Raw genomic sequence first — 23,029 nt, forward strand, 5'->3', positions numbered from 1 at the left:
CAGTAGTTTCCTCCCTCTGTCTGTTGAATTTTTCTGTTTTAACCAGGGCCTCTTGTTGCCCAGGAACTAACTATGTGGTAGAACTCACAGTCCTCCTACCGACACCTCCCAAGTGCTGGGATTACAGGCTTGTCCTCCCAAGCCCAGATTGTGATGTGATGTCTTTATATGAGGAATGTGAGCCAAGTTCGATGATTCATATCTATAACCCCAGCGTCTAGGAGGCCTCAAGTTAAGCGACATAGCGAGATCTTGACTCAGAAACAAAACTAGGGGCTAAAGGGATTACTCAGTCATTAAAAACGCTTACCGCTCTTGCAGGGAGCCCAGGTTAGGTTCACAGCACCCACGGGTGGTTCACAACCCATTCCAGAGAATCCCATACCCTCTCCCACACACTCCTAAGTATAATGATGCACGTAAACCACGCAGATTCACACACATAACACATAAATAGAAAATAAATCAGCAAATCCTTGAAACAAATAGCCCAGGAGGGCTGATGCTGCCAGGATCTTGATCTTGGTCTCCCAGGCCCCCGGAATGAGAAAAAAATTCTGCTATTTGGTCAACAACGTTTTGTTACAAAAGCCTAGCAAGCTAAGGAGCCTCTTCTGATTTATCTGGGGGACCACAAGAAAGAGGGGTTGGAGCTTCCTGTGCGTGAACTCTCGGCTCAGCCCCCCACTGGGTTACAGCTTCAGAGCCCCTTCAGTTCATCCCGCCCTACCTGTATCTTCCAGAAATCTTCGTCTCCCTATGTGCCAATGGGTAAGCCAGCTAGGGCGGGGCTGTGTGAGTACTGAGGCCTCAGCTGGAACTAGGCAGTGCTGGTGGCATCTTACCACCCAAGGCAGAAGGGATGCAGGGGGAAGGGGCAGTAAAAGGGGCAGAGACACAAGTGGCCCACAGACTTTAGGCTGAAACTGGAGTCCTTATCATTCCCCCAGCCCACTCCCAGCAGTGCTGCAGGCTCTTTCCCTCTAGGCCTGGGCACCCCCTTTTAGAACCCAGGGGCAGACGAGGATCTTGCAACGTGGCTAAATGCTGCTAAGTTCTGCAGATCACACCGACCAATTTATCCTAATTGCAAACTGTGAGTATGTGATCCAAAGGCCTTGGTGCATTTCGTCCTTCGATCTCTCCTCTGTGAGGTCAGCCAGGTATTTGCCCCCATTTAACGCAGAGGTTTAGATATTTAGACATGAAGTTGCCGGCCAAAGTGCACACTGCTCTAAGTGGTAGTTCTGGGCTTTGAGCAAAAGCTGTCTAACTCAGGAGCTGACTGATTGATTGATTGATTGGTTGGTTGGTTGGTTGGTTGATTTTCTGGAAAGCTTAAGAGAAGGACTGGGATTTGAGCCCCACCAAAGTCCCAGTATATGTCACATGGCATGAGAGGCAGCCAGGACAGGGCTTTAGGGAAAAGAACAAGCTGAACAGTCCGTCCCCCGTCATCAGTCAAAATGATAAACACACAGGACTTCCATTTGTGGGAATGACCATAACCCCCCTCCATCCAGCCTGCATGTGGGGAAACAGCTTGGAGAGCATCAAAGGGCCAGAGCTACCCCCCAAGAGTTGATCTTTTGTGTGCAGGCAGACTGGGCAGGAAAGGCAGGCAACACCCTGCAGCAGGGGTAAGTCAGAGAGAGGCTGCCAGCCAAGGGGCCATGGCAGTGCCTGGCAGTTGGCAGGCACTCAGGGTGTCCCGTGGTCATGTCAAGCACTCTGCAGGCCAGAGCTGACCTTGGTTTGTGTGATGACAAAAGGCAAGCTGGGAAGGGGAGGGGGGTGAGACTTAAGGCCAGCTCTGCCAAGATTCCCGTGTTATCTTGGGTGAGCCATTTCCCGTCCAGGCCTCAGTTCCTCTGTTAGCTTGAGGAGAACCAGTCGGTGCCCGTTGCTGTCTCTTCTCTTAGAATTCTTCAGGGACCAGGATGAACGGAAAGAGGGTTCTGGAGAAACACAACAATCATTACACCAGCTTGGCGTGTTGAGCTGGGTTTTGTTGTAGTTGCTGTGTGATTTATTTCTGGGCCCGTGAATCAAACCCAGGACCTGGTGAGTGTTATCCACAGACCCTACCACTGTGCCACTTGCCTGATGAAAAAGGAAGTTCCACAGCCTGGGCCACACTTGCTGAGTTGGAACAACTAAGGGGAGAGCAGAAATCCCCCCTCCCCGCTTTTTGCTGCTCATGCACGAGATGTGTTCTGTTTCTATGCTACAGCCCAGGCTGGATAGAATGTAATCTCAGGCCTTGCTTTTCTTTTTTTCTTTTCTTTCTTTCTTTTTTCTTTTCTTTTCTTTCTTAAAGTGGCATCTTATGCAGCTCAGGCTGGCTGAGAGCTCCTGATCCCCCTGCCTCCACTGCTAAAATTACAAGTATGTACTCTTACCCCAAACTTAACTTCAGCTTACGGAAAACAGGGAAACCAAAGTCTACCCTTTTGGCTGAGTCCCCCTGCTTCCTAGCCTCACCTGCCAGCCTGCCCCTCCCCTGGGGGTCAGGTACTAAAGGGGAGATGAAAGAAAAATCGAGGCCTTCCAGGCCAGCTCCCACAGGCTTTTCCAGATGACATTCCCATGCCTTTGCATCCTTAGCCAAGAGGCTGCTGGGAGCTGCTGAGTCTGTGAGCTCCACCTGGCAAGAGCATTAGGTGGATCCCTGGGCTGCGACCCAGGTCCTTGCTGGATTCCTTGGAGTGTCCCCATCCACCCCGCTGAGCTGCTGGGGAGCTTTGATCACCACTACACGAAGGGCTTCCTGAATGCTTTCCTGAGGACATTGTTCCCCACTGCAGAGTCATCAGGGTCAAATTCATCATTGGCTGGGCTGTGCTGGTCCAGGTTCTACCCAGTGGGGGAAACACAGCCCTCTGCCCAAGCCCCACTTCCCCTTGGAAACTTAAGCCAGCAGTTTGTCTTGGGGAAGACAAAGCTGCAGCAAGCAGAACACTGCTTTTCCTGTCCTTGTGCCGCACTGGGGCCCCTCAACACACAAACCAGTGGCCCTGCTCCCTAGTACTGTCTCCACACTCAGGCCCAGTTCCTCTCCCTCCCAGAACTACTTAAGCCCCCCTCCCCACTTTCATTCAGCATTCATGAGTGACTATATGTGAGACTTCCTCCCGGGGCAGAGGGAAGCCTTGGTCCCTGCCCTCAAGGAACCTAAGTTCCTTGGTAAACGCAGTGCCTGGTAACAAACATTGCCAGACAGTACCGACCACAGGGCCAGAGAGGCAGAGGGCCCCCCAACCTCTGTTTGGAGAAGTGGGGTTTGGGTTCACGTGCTAAGTCATGTATAACTAGAAGGAGTCCATCAGGCAGGCAAAGAGGGAGGCAAGAGCCAGGGAGACCTGACTAAGAGCTAGTGCACATAAAGGTGCCCGGGTTCCAACAAGCAGAACACACACAGGAAATGCAAAAGCCAGGTTCCGTGTCCAGGAGTGATAGATGCCAGGTGAAGGGTGTCAGGCGGTGGTGGTGCACGCCTTTAATCCCAGCACTTGGGAGGTAGCGGCAGGAGGATGGCTGTGAGTTTGAGATGATGAGGCCCTAAAGCAGGGTAGATGGGGACCAGACACAGACAGGGGTCACCAGAGGCTGGCAATGGAATCCATGAAGGGGTCAGTGTGTGTGGAGGGGGGAATGGCCTCAGATGTGAGCAAGGTGGGAACAAGGTGCCTGTCGTCCCAGTTGCTCAGGAAGCACAAATGAAGGTCTCTCTGGGCTATAGAATGTGGCTGAGGCCAGTCTAGGCAGCTTAGTGAGAGCCTGTCTCCACATAAAAGAATGGGTCATGGAGAAGAGCCTGCGGGTTAGGGAGTTTGCTGTGTACGCCTGGCAACCTGAGCTCAGTTCCAGCTCACATAAAGATGGAAGGATTGAAGTGGCTGCTGAAAGCTGTCCTCTGGCCTCCGCATGAGCAACACGGCATGAGGTGCCCTCCCCACAAGAATCACAAAGTAGGGAGTTGTGTTGTGCACTGGTAGGTTATGCTGAAGGGGAAGGAACAGGAGGATTACAAGTTTGAGACCAGCTTTTAATTCCAACACTGAAGAGGCAGAAGCCAGAAGATATCTGTGAATTTGAGGTCAGTCTAGTCTACATAGGGAGTCAGTCCCAGGCTAGCCAGGGCTACATAGTGAGACCTTGTCTCAAAAATCAAGACAAAACAAAATAATAATAAGACTAAACCAATTTTTAATCGAAATAAAAAATATAAAAGATCCGGCGTTATAGTTCAGTGGTGGTGTGTTCAGCAGGTAGTTCAGCAGGTGAGGCTCTGGGTTCAAATCTCAGTAGTGCAAGAAAGAAAGGGAGGGAGGGAGGGAGGGAGGGAGGGAGGGAAGAAGAGAGGGAAGGAGGAGAGAGGGAGGGAGGGAAGGAAGGAAGGAAGGAAGGAAGGAAGAAAGAAAGAAGGAAAGAAGGAAAGAAGGAATGATGATTGTACTCCAGTCCTGTGCTGGGTGTTTCTAACATTATCTTGGGCTCACAGCTCTGAAGGTAACACTACTTAACCCCATTTACAGATGATGCTTTAAGAGCATAATCGGGCTACTAACTACTAACCTAGTTAGCTCTCACATCCAAATCAATGCATGTTTTCTTTTCTGTGACAGGGTCTCAAGTAGACTCAACTAGCTTCAAACTCACTATGCAGCCAAGGCTAACATTGAAATGACCCTCCTGCCTCCACCTCCTGAATGCTGGGATTACTGGTGTGCACCCCATGAATGGTTCCATGTAGTGTCAAAACCCAGATCTGAGCAAGCGCTCTACCAAGTGAGCTCCAGCCCCAGCCTCCGAAGTCAACGCTTTTAACTGCCACACCATACGGTAAGCCTGGCTTGAACAGTGCCCGTGGTGTACCTTTCCGTGGCTTGGCGGTTGTATTCAAAACTAGACATTCACATCCAGGGGTCATCAAGGGAGATGCTGGCAGTGACTGAAGCCACAGATGAGGCTAACACTGCTCAACGAGTAAGCTGAGGAAGGACTAAAGCAGGGAGAACATCCCCACCTTTGTTTGAGACAGGATCTGATGCTGTAACCCAGGCTAGCCCAGGCTCCGTAAATTAATGCTCATCACAATTATCCTGCCTCAACTTCCAAAGGGCTGGGATTCCAGGCATGAGCCACCATACCCAGCTCACTAAGCAGGACAGAAGGGTTCAGCAGCAGAGGAGAGCTAGAATGGGACACGGAAGTGCTGTCGATGTCAAAGGATACGGCCACAGAGACACTGCCACCCACCAAAAAGAGACAGACTATGACTGAGACGCAATTGAGGACACCAGAGTCGTCATTTCAAAAGCTTTTAGCCCAAATAGCTTTAGGCCGTGAAGTGGTCGAACAGCAAGCAAGAAGCAAAAGGCTGTGAACAGGGAGGGACAGCACTAGGGGCATGAAGAGCTTTGTTTAAAGAGGCCCCCAGCAAGTCTTTAGAGGATCTCGCAGCTAGAAGGCACGGATGGGCAGAGCTAGGCTAAAAGGCCCCAGCTGCACCTAGTGGCTCAGGTTGAGAGGCAAATAGGAAGTTGGGGGGTGGGGAGCTGGAGTTGGGTACAGAGACACAGGAGCAGTGGAGGAGGGGCACAAACACCTTTGGACTGCGTGCCCCCACCCCCACCCCCGTGCCCTGAAAAAATTAGCTGCCCCTACAGGGAAACTATGGCCTTGTTTAAATCTCAGTAATTTGGAGGACCCATTTGACATTTTTTGAAAGCCATTGTTTACCTCTGTATTCTATAAAAAAGATTTCAAAAACATATAAATAATGTTAGCAAATGTAATCCATAATGAATAAACTCTTTTTAGGTAGATGGGAGCCACCGCTGGCACAGGATGAAAACCGATCTTCCAACAGCTAATTATTCTTCACTTTATAGCTGATTTCCTCCGGCGAATGGTATTTAACAAACACTTTCAAAAGAGGCTGTGTGCGGAGAGGAATCAAAGACCACTTATTTACCTCGCATTGTTCAGACTGGCTGCCATCCCACTCAGACAGAAGGGAGGCTTTCCTGGGTCATTGCAACTGGCACTGGCTTGGGCATGCTCTTCACATTTTTTCCTGCCCTATCAGCAGGGGTCAAGGAACAGCATCCCTGGGGATGCAGGTAGGAAAAACTTCCTGGTGTGTGCAGGTGGGGAAATGGAAAGCCGGGAGACCGGAAAGCAAAACCAAGCCACCCAGTTCTCTTGTCTTCAAGTCTACGGCTGTCGTCCACCCGTTCTCCAGATCTGTGAACTCTCACTTCCCGAATCTGGCTTTGCACTCTAGGTCTAAAGCCCGAGATCCCTGATCCCTCAGGCTAAGATGGAGTCTACAAAATAAGGTGTCCTTAGCCAGGAGGCCTGCTAGGGACCTCTGTCGTCATCCAGCCAAGGCTGTTCTAGCCTCTCCCCCCCACTCTCCAGGATAACATGAAAGCCGGTAGAGCGGTGGTTCTCAACCCGTGGGTTGCGACCCCTTTTACAGGGGTTGTATGTCAGCGCATATTCGTGTCCTGCATATCAGATATTTACATTGATTCAAAACAGTAGCAAAATCACAGCTATGAAGTAGCAATGAAATTAATTGTATTGGGGTCACCACAGCATGAGGGTCCGTAGTAAAGGGTCGCAGCATCAGGAAGGTTGAGGACCACTGCCTTAGATGCTGGCATTTTCATGTTATTTATAAAAACCTCTTAGCTCTTTTGTAGGCAAGACATCAGAGTTCAGAAATGCTCAATGACGCAATCATTCGGGTAGGTGCTCAGGCAGAAGATGAAACTCAAGTGTGTATGTAGATGGTCTTTGATCTTCCCTCTGCTACGCTGCCTAGCTCAGCACTCCGGGAGCGCTAAAGGACCACCCCAGAGTGAGAGATTGAGTCAAGACAGAGCCAATGGGGCCAAGGAGATGGAGCAGTCAAAGTAATCCCGGGGCCTGCTGGCCTGCCAGCCCAGCTCAACTGTCCAGCTCTGAGTTCCTTGTGAAACCTCGTCTTATAAAGTGGAGGGTGAATGAGGAAGGTATCCGATGTTGACCTCTGACCTCCTCATGTGAAAGCACGTGTTCATGCATCCATACACACGTGTATACGCATGCACACAGTGAGCCCTTCCACCCTGACAGCCTGGTTCCCAAACCAGACGCTGTGGCGCTGATTCCTCCCTATCTCCGTCCCCGAAGTCTCACAAACCCAGGGCTCCGAGAAGCCAGCAAAAGTCAGAGGACTCCCTGGCAGGCTTGTCCTGGCAGCTGCCCAGCCAGCTTGTGCTAACACAGCCAACAGACTCAGGAAGGGAGTCCAGAGAGTGGAAAAGCACCGTAAGCCACTCAGGGGACAGAAGTCAGGTCCGCTACGCTCACACAGGATAACCCTGCTCCAAAGTCACTGCATCATAAGGCTGGGGAAAGACCCAGGGCGGGTGGAGAACAAGCAGAGTTTCAAGAACATCCATTCAGTAATGTCTCTCGGTGAACCTTGACTGTTGGGCCAATCGAAAGACACAATTCACATATCTCCAAGGTGAATCAGCAGCAAGCATGATTCACCAAGAAAACCAGCCCAAGTCTTGTGCATCCCAGCAACCTTGACAAAACGGCCACCTGCACAGGGGCTGGAGAGCAGGCACTGTCTCTTACCGCCATGACAGCGGCCACACACCTCAGCCGGTCCGTGGGAAAGGAAGGTCTAGCTGAGAATATTAATAGACTTGCTGAAGGCAGAAATTCAACAAGGATGTGTCCCAGGAAAGGAAATTATTTAAAAGGAGGCACAACCAAAGTTAGGCTGGAAGACAGGAGCACTTGGATTTCCAAAGATAGGCCGTCCTCGGCCAGGCGCGGGTAGGAGGTACACCCATGGGGGCAGGGTTATTCTAAAATATCTGAAAAATCCAGAACCATCTATGGGAAAACCTTTTTGTTGTTTCTGTGGTTTTCTTTCCACCCTTCCATGTTTAACCCAGGCTATATTGAGCTGCACAGAGTCAGGCACTGGGACAGATACTCAATTTTTTAAAAAATGGTTTTGTTGCGTTTTTTTTTTCCTTCCTTTTTCTTTGTGGGAGGGTGTTTTACTTTGATTTTTGACACAGATCTCACATGTAGTCTGGCTAGACTCGAATTAGTTATGTGGCCACGGCTTTCCATCTGACCTCAGCTTCTCCGCCACACCTGGCTCCAAATGTTTTCATGGAAATCCACTTCTGGGGAATAGTAAAAACGCATGCCCCTTAGATCTTACTAGGAGAAGCAACTTTCTTCCTTGTGGTGTTAGCACTGGCATCTCCGGGACTAAATGAACTACACCCTCATTTTGAGGACAGTGAAGGCCATTTTGAGAGGTCACAAATTGGCAAGGTTGATTTTTTTAAAAATATTTTAATTACATTTTTATTCATTATGTGTGTTCACACACTTGCCACATTCTGCCCGTGGAAACCAGAGGGCATGTAAAAGCCGATTCTTTCCCTCTATCTTGTGGGTTTCAAGAATCAAACCCAGGTCATCAGGCCTGGTGGCAAGTGCCTTTTCCCACAAAACCATTTTGCTGGCCCCTCACTTTTAATTTTTGGTTGTTTCTGTTGACGTAAGACAGTATCTCATGTATTCCAGGCCTTGAACTTGCTGTGTAAACTACAGTCTTGAACTTTACCATTTGTGTGAGGATGTGTGTGTGCACGCGTGTGCGCACTGCATGTACGTGCCGCAGCACAACATAGGTGATAACTGGAGAACAACTCTGTAGGGTTCTTCCTGTCCTCTGTTTTGGGTGTTCCTGGGATTGAATTCTGGCCACCAAACTGCACAGCAGGAGTCATTGCCCACAGAGCATCTCACTAGCCTGACCCTGAACTTCTATCTGCCCCTACTTCCCAAGTGCTGGGATCACAGGCATGCCCCCCACCCCATTTATATGGTGCTGAAGAAAGAACCCAGAGTAGTCAAGCACTTTACCAACTGAACTAAATGTCCAGCCCCAGATTTTCTCTAGTGAGTTGTCTCTGTTTGTAAAATAGGCTCTACAAACAGAAATAATAAGGAAAACCTCATTCAATTCCTAGCATCTTTGGGGGAGGATATATAGAAAACTTGGTGACCCTGCGGGAGCGAACAAATGGAAAGCTGGATCTTTACCGTCCCCTACTGACAGACCTGTGGTTTCCAGTTTTCAGCCTGGCCAGCCCCGTCACTCATTTGTCACCTGACTGCCCCCTGCAGGCATGCATCAACATTGACTCAAGTTCTGCCTAGTGGGGCAGCAACAGGCCTGGTAATACTGAGAACAGCCACAGGGTGGCAGCACCGGGCTATTAGTGAGGCCCATCACTGGCCTAGCCAGGGCTGGCTAAACCTCAGCTTAGCCGATGCCTTCAGAATCAATCTTTTCTTCCTTTCTTGGGTAGTACACAGTTGCTCCTAAAACTGTCCATCAGAGGTGTTCGAGCAACAACTTGAACAACCCCCTTAGGCACAGAGGGAGAGCTGCTGACTGCATTTGCTCTCCTCCAGGCCATCACTTGCCCCTCTTCCCAGGATGCCACGCCATAGCGGGCTTAGCCACCTGATGCCATCCATCAGACCTCTGGGGACAAGCAGGGGAGGTACCTTCCTCATTAAGAGGCAGATTCCTGTTTAATCAGATAAATGCCCACTACACTTTCTTTGCTCTCTTGGGCTAGTCATCTGCTTCTTCCAGCCCTCTGCTCTCACCCCCTTTTCAACCTCCCCAGCAACACCCCAGTGGTAACGCACACTACAGTACTTTGGGAAGGATGTTTTGTATTATGCATGGAGACCCACTTCATCCAAGGTCATTTGCTGGTCATCCAATGGTCATTTCCTACCACTGACTCCAAAATGCAGGGGAAACATTACATTAGACAGTCACTGCAGTATTTAAACCCGTGAACAAGAACAATATCCACACTGAGCAATATGGAAACTTTACAGTCAGCTTTTGCAACAGCTTCACTTGGTGGGTACATAACTGCACAGCTACTAAAAACAGTGCAGGGGGCTGGAGAGACGGCTCAGGGCTTAAGAGCCGCATCTTCCAGGGGACCTGAGTTCAGTGCTCAGCACCAGAATCAGGTGGCTCACAAATCACATGTGACTCTACCTCCAAGGGGTCTGGTACCCTCTTCTGGCCTCAGTGGGCACCAGCACTTTATATACATGTGCACACGCCTGCGCAAACACACACACACACATACACCACACACACACAAATATTAAGACAAAGACAATAGTGGGGGCTTGAAAAATGGCACAGAATATAAAGGTACCCACTTGCCAACATTAATGACCTGCATTTAGTCCCTGGAACCGAAATGGTAGGAGAGAACCAATCCCCAAAAGTTGTCTTCTGAACTCCACATGTGCACTGTGACATGCGCGCGCACGCACGCGCACTCACACACACATGATCAATAATTTCTAGAAAGTATTAGAAACACAGGCTGAAAAGAGGATTCAGTGGTTAAGAACACCAGCCGCTCTTCCAGAGGACCTGGGTTTGTGTCTCAGCACCCACACGGTAGCTTACAACCATCCACAACTCCAGTTCCAGGGGATCTGACACCCTCTTCTGGCCTCGATGGGACACTAGGCAAGCCTAGAGCTGACTTACACACAGTTAAAACACCCAAACACATAATGATAAAATAATTTTTTCAAGACAAGGTTTCTGTATAGCACTGGTTGTCCTGGAACTCAATCTGCAGATCAGGCTGGCCTTGAACTCAGAGATCCACCTGCCTCTATCTCCCAAGTGTCACCACTGCCTGGCAAAATAACTTAAAAAAAATTTGAAAAGGCAAGCAAGCACTGATGAATCCATTTTAGCAGTGCAAGTCTATAATCCTAGGTACTCATGGGGATGAGGCAGGAGAGCCAAGAAGTCAAGAACTACATCCTGGCAACCTAATAGGACATCTCATAATAAATTGGAAAAATAAATTTTAAAAAAAGAGGGCTGGGGATGTAGCTCAGTGATTGTTTAGCATGTGTGAGGCTCTGGGTTCCCATCTCAGCAACCTCCTCTCCCCAAAACAATGCCAACTACCATATGGTAAAGATGAAAAATAACATGAAAGTACAGCCATGAACTCTTTAAGACTGATTCTAAAGCTAGGTGGGTGGTACATGCCTTCCATCCTAGCTCTTAAGAGGCACGGGTAGGCAGATTTCTGTGAGTCTGAGGCTAGCCTGGTCTACATAATGAGTTCTAGGTAAGCCATGCTTACACAGTGGCCCTGTTTCAAAACAAAGCAAAATTTACAAACCCACACAGACGTCAGTGAAGACAACAAAATGCTGCCAGCATCTGCACTGGAGCATTGGGAGTGCAGGTGACCCTTTCTCATTCCTGCCCAATTTCTTTAATGTGCAAGTATCTCTGAGTGTGTGCTGCCAATTTAGACTCTGGAGATGCTGCAGCCTCGTGCAGTCATGGTAAAGACTCTTGGGAACTTGTGCCTCAGGGAGTCTCAGCTAGCACTCAGTGCAACAGAGCTTCCAGCTTTGTTCACGGTCTTGGGAAGTCTATAGAAACTACTGATACCCTCAAAGGCCTGCAGTGACTCCTACGAGAACCCAGACTCCATCCAGAAGACAGAATTCCATCAATGTCACAGGGGCCACTTTAATTGAGGTTCTCCCTTCACAGTGAGGAAGGGTGGAAGACAGGGATTGTTTCCAGGCACATGCCCCTTCTGCCCCAAGGTAAACAGCCTGAGCTCCCCACAACAGAAGCATGCTCTCCTTCCCCTGAGAATCCACCCCTGAGTCAGTAAAGGGACACATGTGTTGGGGCATAGAAAAAACTCAAGGGAGCCAGGGAGATTTCTGAATTCTTTCCAGTGTAAAGACTAGAACTAGACATGGAGGTGCCCCTTCTTGTGGCAACAACAAACCCCACCCATTCCCAGTTGAGGCCAAGCCCCTCCCCAGGAAGCGTGAGAGCAGCGTTCATTCCCCAGGGCTCCTCCCTGCAGCGGATCCCAGGGAAGACCAGAAGCCTGCAGTCATGGAGACAGCCATTCAACAGACACAGCCTCCTCTTCGTGGGCCCCTACTGCTGCAGCTGTACAGCCATGACGGACCAGCCAGTACGTGTGTGGCTGTGGGGTGCAGAAGGGGCCAGAATGAGCAGCAAAGCAAATCAGATGTGTGTTCTGAAGCTGGGTCGACGTGGTGGCAGAGCATGTCATAGCCCTGCAGACCACAGGGACCTGGGCCCTCCATTAATTCTTCTCTGGACGGTTTCTGTTCAGGACTGCTTTGGGGGCAAATTCCAGTTTGTCCTTAAGGCTCACCACCTGAGTGTGGTCCTTGCCTAGTAGCTCATCCAGCTTTCGGTCCTCGCGACGCTCCAAGATGCTCTTCTCCTCCTCCACAGGCTGAGGGCCCTTTCCCCTGATGAACCATTCCAGGTGGTAGCCCACAGCCCCGACCACAAAGGCCACAGGAAAGGTGACATAGGGAGCGTAGGTGCGCACCACGGTCCAAAGCACAGGCCACATGACATCTGCAGAGGAAAAGAGAGGTTACAGGGAAACAGGCACCCTTCCCCTCCCCTCCCCCCGCCCTGCAGATGCAGACAAGCCCACGGGGCACTCGACTTACCAGACAGCCTGGCACTAATAACTACACACCCACCCCACAAACAGCAAGCGGCCACTGTGCTCTATGCAATGGCTAGGTCCCTGAAATACTCTAGGAAATTGTGCAAGATCTGATGGTTAAGGAATGGGGTAAAATCTCCACGAACTCTGCTTTGCTCCTGTGTGCAGATGTTCCCTACAAGTGTGGGTTCACCTAGTGGAATTTCAAAGCTGGTGTGACCTCAGGTCCCCCTCCAGTCTGTCAACATTTCTGGAAGGGAAAAAAAAGTCTTTTCTCTGCTCCAGGAAACTTCACATGCACACACACAGCCCCATTCTGAATTCTGGCTCTGATAATGGGTGAAGTACAAGGGGCTTATTTAACAGCCAAAAACCATGATCCATTACCTAACTATCCTGGACTAAAGATAGAGAAGGGTTTTAAGCTATTCTGGACTTGGCTTTTTTAACAACCTCTATTAACAAAACCTGGTCCTAACATCCTCAAAATATACTCCTGCCAACCATCCTCACATCCTCGCACGCGAACAGCGAGCTCCTGAAGCTATCACAAATGAATACAGTACTCCAGATGCCCTAGGGCCCCAGTACTTCAAAGTCCCTGTGGAAATCGCTGTAAAATAAAGCTAACAAATATTGTGGAGCTGCCCCCAGGGCTTCTGCAATGGGATACCAAAGTAATACACAAACCCACTCACTCAAATGGCCCCTTAGTCACAAATGATCACTATTAAATTACTATTTATACCATTATTTAATTACTATCACACTCATAAAAGGCCATTGGTAATGAACTCATAATGCTAGCTGCCATCTACTGAGCACTTATTCCAAGCTGGGCCCTGGGCTGAGCACTTCACACTCAGCTGATCTCTGATCCTCCTACTCACGCCTTAGCCGTCAGCATTTGCTGCTGAGGATCAGCACCTGTGTCAATTTCCCCAACACTGCTGTCTCTCCGCCCTGGGGGGACATCCAAACCTCATGGAGGACCAGACGGCTCTCCCTTTCTCCCTCTGGTTCTCATTCTCTTTGGAGGGGCCGGAGCGCCTTGTGAGCCTGAGACTATACGTGGACCACCGGAGTGGAAAACTGCAGCAGACTCACGCTTCTCTTAGCGGCTCTTTGACTTGACCCCAGGCCCTGTGCTCCCTGGTAGCTCCCCAGTCATCACCTGACCCTCACAATACCTCTGTGATGTAGGAATTACTCGCCCAGATTCCTGTCTAAGGCCACAGTGGCTCAAAGACACTATGCTAGCAAAGTCACTCCAAGTGGCCAGCCCACTGGTTTTGAGGCCAAGCCCGGGCTTTTTCTGGCAGAACATGCTGTAGTTGTGTGCACGGTGTCCGTTCAAACCGTAGACATAGGAAGTGCCTCCTGCAGCTCCTCCCTAGCTCAGCTCTTCACTACACTGGAAGACTTCCGTTCTTGTGTGCTCTAAGGGTGCACCAAGATTTACAAAATTTTACAATGGACACATTAACAAAGAGGGACGCCCCGAAGAATACCAAACCCAATACCTCTCCATCTTTTTAAGATTTTAAAATCTTTTTAAATTTTCTATCTTTTTAAGTTTTTGTTCATTCTTAAGACCGGTTCTCATGTCACCTGACCTGGCCTCAAACCCTCAGTGTGGTGGTTGAGGATGACTTAGAACTGATGATCCTCCTGTTTCCACTTCTCAAGGGCTTCTGATTACAGGTGCAAGTTCTTCATACTGTGGCTACACAGCGACTCTCCACTAGGTCTTCCGACCTGTCCAAAGTACCAGTCTACAACGATTACCCTCTTTTTTTGGGGGGGGGGGGGGTTTGGTTTTTCAAGACAGGGTTTCTCTGTGGCTTTGGAGCCTGTCCTGGAACTAGCTCTGTAGACCAGGCTGGTCTCAAACTCACAGAGATCCGCCTGCCTCTGCCTCTGCCTCCCGAGTGCTGGGATTAAAGGCGTGCGCCACCATCGCCCGGCCAACGATTACCCTCTTACATACAAAGCACAAGTTCTGTATGGTCCTGTTTGTAATCCGGTCATTCACGTATTCAACACTTTCTCTGTGACAGGCATTGTGTGGGTTCACCCTACTTGTCTACATCTCTCAAAACACCCTGAAGCTCCGTGAGGTTAAAGACCAAGGATGTCCGGATCGTCCTATGCTGTATGCCTCTTCCCCAACTGCTAATCAACCTCCCTGTTAAAGAGCTCAAAAAAAAAAAAAAAAGTTTGTTGAACGAATGAATGACAAGACGCATACTCAAGTCGCTAACGTAAGTCTTACACCCACAATCACAAAGGGGCAGGAATACGATCACATGCAGCTAGCCTTCATGAAGTCATTCCTAGGGGATTAAAGCATTAAGTAGCAGAAACGTCTCGCAAATACTGACGCCTATTCCCAGCCCAGAACGCCGGGGAGCCTGCCAAAGAGTCCAGGTCCAGGTCAACTGGGCCGCCCGGAAACCTGTCCTTGCGCCTGGACCTACCGGAAGTTAACACTCCAAATTCGAGAACAATCAGAAGAAGTCCGAGGACGTGGAAGAAATCAGCCTTGACAGCTACCCCAGTCAAGTCTGGGGATGAGAGCGCCAGAGGTCAGGGTCATCAACTCCCAGTCCCCTGTCCCGTTACAGGGACTTGTCTGGCGGACAAGTTCTGACTGCAGCCCACACTCGGCCACGGAGACCATCCCTCCCTCAACTAGGAGGGCACGGCTAGGAGCCGTCCCGTGGGACTCACCCGCGTCCCGGCCGGCACGCCCCGGACCGGTCCCGCGCCGCGCCCGCTAGCCGGGAGCCTCACGCACGGACGTCGCCGGTCCCAGTGGCCCGCGGGGCGTCGCCCGAGGCCCGCCCACTGGCGTCCGGGCGCTCTCGGAGAGTAGCGATTGGCTGAGCTCGGGTCAAGCGACAAGAGGAAGAAAGCTAGGCATTCGCCTCTCTGTTGGGATGCACGGAGGTGGGTATAGCGTCCCCTGGCGGCTAGGAGGCTCCCCAAGCGATGTTGCCTAGTGCTTTTCTAGTAAAGGAAAGTGAAAACTTATGCGTTCATTGATCCTTGTGAGGTTCATTAGGCATCTTCTGAGACCTAGGTAGGATGGTACCAAACAGAAAACCCAACTCCTGATCTCCAGAAATTCCTCTTAGCAAAGGAAAATCTAGTGCTTTCAAACCTCTTTTCAGTGTCTTTGGGAACGTTATTAATTAGTCTGTCTGAGCCTCATCTCTTCTGCAGAGCGTTAACACCACCCATTTTCGCTGGGATGCTGTGAAGGTTAGACAATATCACGCATGTCAAGTACTGTGCCAGGCACACCGCAATCCGGGAACTAGATGGTAGCTATGGCGAGTCTACAAGGAGCTGAGAGTGGAGCATGTGTACAAGACCCTCTGATCCAAGCGTCCACTCCCCTCCAGGCTTCCACTCTCCCTCAACAGACATACATTTATCCCATACAGGAAAAGGCCTCATGCCCAATGCCCCACCATGGTCCTGCCCTCCCGGCACTGAACTCAATCTGACAAGCCTCCCTATCATTAGTAACACATACTAAAAATCAACTTTCTGAGCCTGTGCCTTTTCATGTTCTTTCAGCCACCATTCCCTAACAAGTTAGCTGTGAGTCATTTGTTTCAAGGTCATGGGTGCTTTCGCAGGAAGCTGCTAGACTGCATTGTCAAGTTAGACATTCTTCCCATTTTTTTTTTATCAAAGAACCCAAAGCTCAGCCTGAGAGTGGAGATGAGGAGAAAGAAGCTGCCAGAAATTAGCAACTGTACTTAGCAGAACCTGTACACTAAAAATGTAGAGAAGAAACAAGGTCAGAATTGTCTAGAAGACAGGCTGGTGTTTAGTCAGCCATTCTACACAAAAATATTGGAAATACAAAATAGCCCTCCAGGAGTTCTCTGGCTGAAGAAGAAACAGGTAGGCTCACAAGATGTTAGCAATCTAAGAAATGTCGTAAGAGAGAACACCATCAGAAGAGTCAGTGGATGCTCCCTGGGAGGACAGACGCTCAAGCTGTCTGTATCTCAGCGACGACTAGACGCTCCCTCCAGCAGAACTGGAGTGAGTGCATTAGTCCCAACTTACAATGAAATCACAGCACTTGGGAGACCAGGACCCTTAAGACCAAGCTTGACTACATACCAAGATTCTTTATCAGTGGGGAACAAGGGGAGCTGGGCATCGTGGTGCACGCCTTTAATCCTAGTATACCAGAGGCAGAAGCAGGTGGATCCCTGTGAGTTTGAAGCCAGCCTGGTCTACTTAGTACTTCCAGATCTACCAGAACTTCATGCTGAGATCCTGTCTAAAAAAAATTAAAATTAAAAAAACATACCAAACTTTGAACTTAGTCGTGGATTCAAATCCCGACTCTGTGGCCTGCTAATCTGAAAAAAGATGCATAACCTTTACAAAAGGATTTTAATTAAGTATATGTGTACACAGGGGTGGGGAGAGTATGTGTACGTGAACACAGGTGTCTGCGGAGGTCAGAAGAGGGTGTTAGATGCCCCTGGAGCTGAAGTTACCGCAGGTAGTTAGCTGTCAGATATAGATACCGGGAATCGAACTTAGAACAACTGCAAGAGCGGTATGTACTCTAACCACTGAACCGTCGCTACAGACCTACGTGTATTTTTAAAAAGACCATAAGAACATACCCTTGGCCTGGCCAGATAGCTCAGCAGGTGAAGGTATTTGCCACCAAACTGATGGCCCGAGCTTAATCCTCAGGATCCCCGTGGTAGAAGGAGAAGATCAACTGCTGAAAGTCATCCTCTGACCTCCCCACGGGGGTTGTGGCGTGTGACCCTTCCACACACACATACACGTGTTAAAACATCCTCTAGGGTTGTTGTTTTAAACCATCTCCATGTGCAGGAAGTGCCATAGTTCTTGACGTCTCCTCGACAAGTGTCGGCAGCGCCTCTTGACATCTTAAGTATTCCCCCGATACAGGTTTCTTTCTGCGATGTTCATTCCGAGCAATCCTCATTCATTAACAGAAAATCCAGTGTAATATATTCAGGTTTGCTCTTTTCATCACTCCGCGGATCCAGCCTGCGGCATTATGCTTCTTAACAAGCCCTCAGAATCAACACCACTATCTCTTACCTGGACCGTAGTAGTGGGTCCTCACCCTCCCACTGCCCCTCCACTCTGTGTCTATTCCTTTGGCCAAAGGACCAATCAAAGACTTAAATCAATGGAATCTCTGGGTTAGCCCACGGATCTCTTTCGGCCAACTCATCCAACCCTGTGCTGGTTTGTCATCTTTCCGTAGCTCGCTTTTCCAATGGTTCCCAACACAGCCATCCTTCTGAGCCTCTGCCCACGCGGGTCCCTTGGAAGTGTCCTCCTGTTCCATTTCTCCAATGCATCCCGTGAGACAGTTCCCAAGGCTTTCCCAAACTCCCTGTGCTTCCAACGGATATTTGTTCCTGCTGAAAATCACATTGAAATCTAATTATCATTGTTTGTGCCTGCTGAAAAAAAATACATTGAAATCTAATTACCATTGTAACCAGGCAAAGAGGCTGGAGCATCTTTAAAAACCAATTAGGCCACAAGGACTCCAAATCTATGGGGGAGATTGCAAAAGGGTGTCTACCTCACCCCTTTATCAGGAAGGTTTATCAGGAAGGCCTTCGCCATGCTATGCAAGAGGGTTTGTTGTCTGTTCTGTGACTAGGTGGGTCACATACAATCCAGACTGGTCCTCCTCTCTCCAGCTGGGATGACAGGTGTGTGCTGGAATCTGTGTTTGCTGGGTCTTTTGAGGCAGTCAATTTAGTTTGTTGTTCTTTTAAATTTAATTTTATTCAAAATTATGTTTTGCCTACATGTACCTCAGTGTGCCACATGCATGCCTGGTGCTCAGGGAGGTCAGAAGAGGGTGTCAGGAGTCCCTGGACCTGGAGTTACAGTTATGAGCTGTCATGTGGGTGCTGAGAACCGAATCTGGCTCCTCTAGAAGAGCAGCTGGTGCTCTTAACAGCTGAATCATCTCTTCGGAGCTCCTTTGAGTCAGTCTTGCTATGTGGCCTAAACTGTCCTTGAACTCCCTGCAATCTTCTCGCCCCAGCCTGCAAAGTGCTGGAATCACAACTGTGCTGTGCCTCACCACATTCAGTTACCACCACCACCATCATCATCATCATCGTCATCGTCATCATCTTATTACCAGTATTATTGTATTTGTGCTGGTAATATTTATATTATTTTATGTGTATGAGTCTTTTGCCTGCATGGCTGAATGTGTACATGTGCATGCCTGGTGCCCAAGGAGGCCAGAAGAGGGAATCAGACCTTCTTGGAACAGGAGTTAAAGACAGCTGTGAGCTGCCATGTGGATGCTGGGAATTGAACCCCAGTTCTCTGCAAGAACAAGTGCCCTGAACCACTGAACCAACTCTCCAGCCCAACCAGTTATTTATTGTTGAGTTAGGATGGTAGCTAGGCTGGCCATGAACAAGGCTCAAATGATTCACCTGTCCAGACTCTCAAGTAGGTGTGTGTTGGGGGGTGGGGGTGGGGGATTTACAGGTACACAGTATTGTGCCCTGCTTTAGGAATTTTTTTAATAGATATTTTTTTTGTTTTGCTTTGTTTAAGACAGTCTCACTGGGCAAGGTGGCAGGCATGCCTCTAATCCCTCCACTTGAGGAGGCAGAGGCAGGTGGGACCCCTGTGAGTTCAAGGCCAGAATGATCTACATAGTCTATACCCTGTCTTTAAAAATGAGTTTTATATATAGCTTCAAACTCACTGTGTGGTCACAGATGATCTCAAACTTTTGCTCCTCCTACCTCCACTTTCCAAGTGTTGGATTATAGGTATGCGATATCACACCTGGCTTTTTTGCCATCCTGAAATAAGACCTCCCAGCCTCCAGAACTAAGTTCATTATACAGTACCCAGAACCAGCCTTCTGTTGTACCTGTACGTGGTAGGTACCTAGTTTCTCTGAGAGCAGGACCCTCTTCAAACTACAGCTTTCGGCTCCTGTGCCTGGTTACAATCAGGCTGAGAGCTGCTGTAGAATATTAGTGAAAGATGTGTTTATGCTGTGTAACGCTTGTTTAACGATGCAAAGGTGTGGTCATCTTTTATGTTGCATTTGTTTAACCCTGTGAAGCTGTGTTACTTTGCCTGTCTAAAATACCTGATAGGTCTGACAAAGAACTGAACAGCCAATAGCAAGGCAGGAGAAAGGCAGAGAGCATAGATAGGAGAAATCTGGGAAAAGGGGGATCAAGGAACCAGAAAAAGAGGAGAGGAGGACTCTAGGAGCCAGCCACTCAGATACGCAGCAAGTCATGGAGTAAGAATTAAAGGTGTACAAAAATAGAGAACAATAAGAGCCCAGAGGCAAAAGGAAGACAGGCTAATTTAAGTTAAGGAAAGCTGGCTAGAAATAAGTCAGGCTAAGCTGGGTATTTACAAGATTTGTGATTTATTTGGGAGCTGGGTGGTGGGCCCCCAAAGAGAAAAGAAAAAAAATCAAAAAAACCTACAACTTGTACACAAGGACCGCCTCTTGACCTCTTCTTTGACCTTTTTTGTACCTAGGCCAGTGGACCAACACCAAGCAACCACCCCACATTCTCAGCTAGCTCCTAATGATTGATTGACTGATTGATTGGTTGGTTGATTTTGGTTTTGACGCAAGCCCTTTCTATGTAGCTCTGTCTGACCTGGAGCTTGCTAAGTAGACCAGGCTGGCCTCAAACTCATAGAGATCTGTCTGCCTCTGCCTCCCAAGTTTAGGGACTAAAGGAGTGCCACCACACTTGGCTCCTAGGGAAATTTTAAGCACGATGACCGGCCCTATTGGTATTGCCATGTTTCCTGTGTCTGCTCCCATCTACTACGACTTCAAGAGACCTAGCCTGCTTCTAAGTGAAGGCAAAGACCCCCTCTGAACATGGTGTAACCGCATCTCATATAATGTGGCCTCTGCATCTTCCTGGCCTCGGGATTAAGGGAGAGGCGTTTAAATTTGTTGCCTTATCTGAAAATCATAATACTTGCTACACTGGACTGTGCTGATCAGTCAAAATTCACTCACGTCCCAGTTTAGGATAAAAACTCAAGAGAAGGATAAAAACTCTCAAGAGAAGGAAGGTTAGCCCAGGCCCTGTCCGGAAAGCCTAAAGAAAACAAACCACCTCCAGTCCCAGTGTCTCCACACCTGGCTTTGTCAGAATCACCTGCAGCACTTGGTAAAGCCCAGTAGAGGGCGCTGGAGTGAAAGTTCAGTAGTTCAGAGCACTGGCTGCTCTTCCAGAGGACCTGGGTTCAATTCCCAGCCCCTATATGGTGGCTCACAACTGTCCAAACTGGACTTTCCAAGGGATCAGAACTATCTTCTGGACCCTGAGGCACACATATGACACACACACATTCATACAAGCAAACACTCATACACATAAAATTTTAATTTTAAAAAGACAGAAACTAAGGGTTGGGTAAAATGCGTAAGGATAACAGATAAAGTGACTGGCATGCAAGGATAGGGACCCATGTTTGGATCCCCAGAACTTACACATAAAAAGTCTAGTGTTGTAGTGAATGCCTGTAATCTCAGTACTAGGGTGAGAGTGGAGTGGGGTGGGGTGGGGTGAGTAAAGATAGAAGGGGCCCTGGGGGTTGGTAGCCCGCCATTAGAGCAGAATAAATAAACTCCAGGTTCAGTAAGCCTGGATCTCAAAAAACTAAGGCAGAGAATGACTAAAAACACACATCATCAATTGCTAGTTTATGTGCACACACACACACACACACACACACACACACACACACACACACATATTTTAAAAAGACCTCAGGGCTACTCCATGGTGTCTGCCAGTGGCAAACATTTGTTGAACAAACGAGTAAGAATTGGCTGGTCCAGTGTAGCCCAAAACAACAGCCTCAGGAGACTATAAAGGGGGGCCTTTTGTGGGGGCTGCTGTCAAGTTCCTTCCGAGTTGGGAATACTATAGATCTATAAATCTCATGAATTGGCATTAGACCTGGCCGGGCCACTACTTTGTGATTCTGGAGAGCGCACTTTAGCCTCCCTGGGCGTCAACCCCTCCCTGTGGATCACTCATCCCTTGGCCGACCCTCCGGAGGCATTTGGTAGATACTCTTTACGCCTCCTAACTTAAGTTAGTTTCTCAGTGAAGTTTCGTCCTTTATAACCAACCCCTCCTGCAAAGCGTAACACCTGCAGGAGGCATCCGAGAAAATGGCAGCGTCAATCTGGAGTTTGTTGCCGTTGACTGGATGCGACTGGAGCAAAAAAGAGTACTAGTTCTCCACAGAAAGCTTACGTCCATTCATTGGTTTCTAACAATAACCCCCACTCCCACCCCCACACAAGATCCCTCCTCCCCCATTGCACATGTGCTGTGTGCCAAGTGCTGAATCCGGGGCTTCCCTTTCTGGAGGGTCTAGGAGGTGACGAAAGAGGGGCGACGCATTCCTTGATTGACGGAGGAGGGGAGAACGGGTTCCTTCCCTTCCCTTCACGCCCCAGCAAGATCCCTCCAGGAAGGCACAGGTGCATGTCATGACTACCAGAATCCCGTCTCCCAACTAATCCTTCCCAGAAAGGGCTTAGGTAGCCCTTGCGGTCCCCCCAAAAAAGAATGCTCAAGCTCCTGGCTCCTTCTCTTCCTCTTCCCCACCCCCTACCTTACCCAAGCCCCCACAGAGGTGGTCTCTTCTGGAGAGAGCTGGCTCCGGTGCAGTTCTGCGGTTTTATTTTTCCTGGGATAGTCAAAGGGATGTGGGAACAGCCACAGGTGTGGTGAGGGAAAGCCCCCGTCTCCCCTCCCCAGATGAGGGAAAGGGGAGAGGCCCAGGCGCCCTGGTCCTGGGTTGGTCCAGCCACTGTGGTCCCTGGGCCCTGTGGGCGGAGGGCTAAGGATGGAGCCCTGGGAAGGTGGGGCGGGCTCCTAGGCGGGGTTCGGGATTCTTCATAAAAAGCCACGAAGCTTGATCCCCACGAAGCCCAGCCCCGCGGGGTGTGGGAGAGACGCAGAGCCCAGATGGGGGACCCGGCCCGGCCTGGCCCGTAGGGGTGTGGGAGGTGTAAAATAATGGCAGAGATGGTGCTCATGGAGGGGAAAAGGTGAGGACAAAGCGTCGGACCAGGAAGATGGGAGTTCCTAGTGAGGGGCGCTGGGCGGAGAGGCACGGCCCCCAGCCTAGCCCGGGCGCCTTTGCGTGGGATCAGGAAGGTAAAAAACCCACGAAAGTGCGGCGGGCAGGAGCCGGGGCGTGCGGTGCCGGCAGGGCGGGCGCACGGAGCAGCCCGCGTTCACAGTGACCTCGACGCTGGGTGTACAGTACGGGTAGAAAACTGCGGGCCCGGGGCCGGGTTGGACGGCCCGGGCGGG

The 23,029-nt window shown here is 49.6% G+C and overlaps 1 protein-coding gene across 2 annotated transcripts; it reads right to left on the bottom strand.

The window, feature by feature from the left end:
* Positions 1-11,625: 11,625 nt before the first annotated feature.
* Positions 11,626-15,502, bottom strand: Smim12 (small integral membrane protein 12). Of its 2 annotated transcripts, none has more exons than XM_038333580.1 (2): positions 15,366-15,502; positions 11,626-12,535 (listed from the first exon to the last, which is right to left on the bottom strand). In XM_038333580.1, the coding sequence occupies exon 2, from the start codon at positions 12,528-12,530 to the stop codon at positions 12,252-12,254; it is 279 nt and encodes a 92-aa protein (XP_038189508.1). In that variant the 5' UTR covers positions 12,531-12,535; positions 15,366-15,502; the 3' UTR covers positions 11,626-12,251. The 2 variants fall into 2 exon arrangements, with proteins under 2 accessions (XP_038189508.1, XP_038189509.1); XM_038333581.1 differs by lacking the exon at positions 15,366-15,502 and adding an exon at positions 15,113-15,333.
* Between the last annotated feature and the right edge of the window lie 7,527 nt (positions 15,503-23,029).

The sequence above is a fragment of the Arvicola amphibius genome, chromosome 6 (assembly GCF_903992535.2).
Source record: "Arvicola amphibius chromosome 6, mArvAmp1.2, whole genome shotgun sequence".
NCBI classification, from domain to species: Eukaryota; Metazoa; Chordata; class Mammalia; order Rodentia; family Cricetidae; genus Arvicola; species Arvicola amphibius.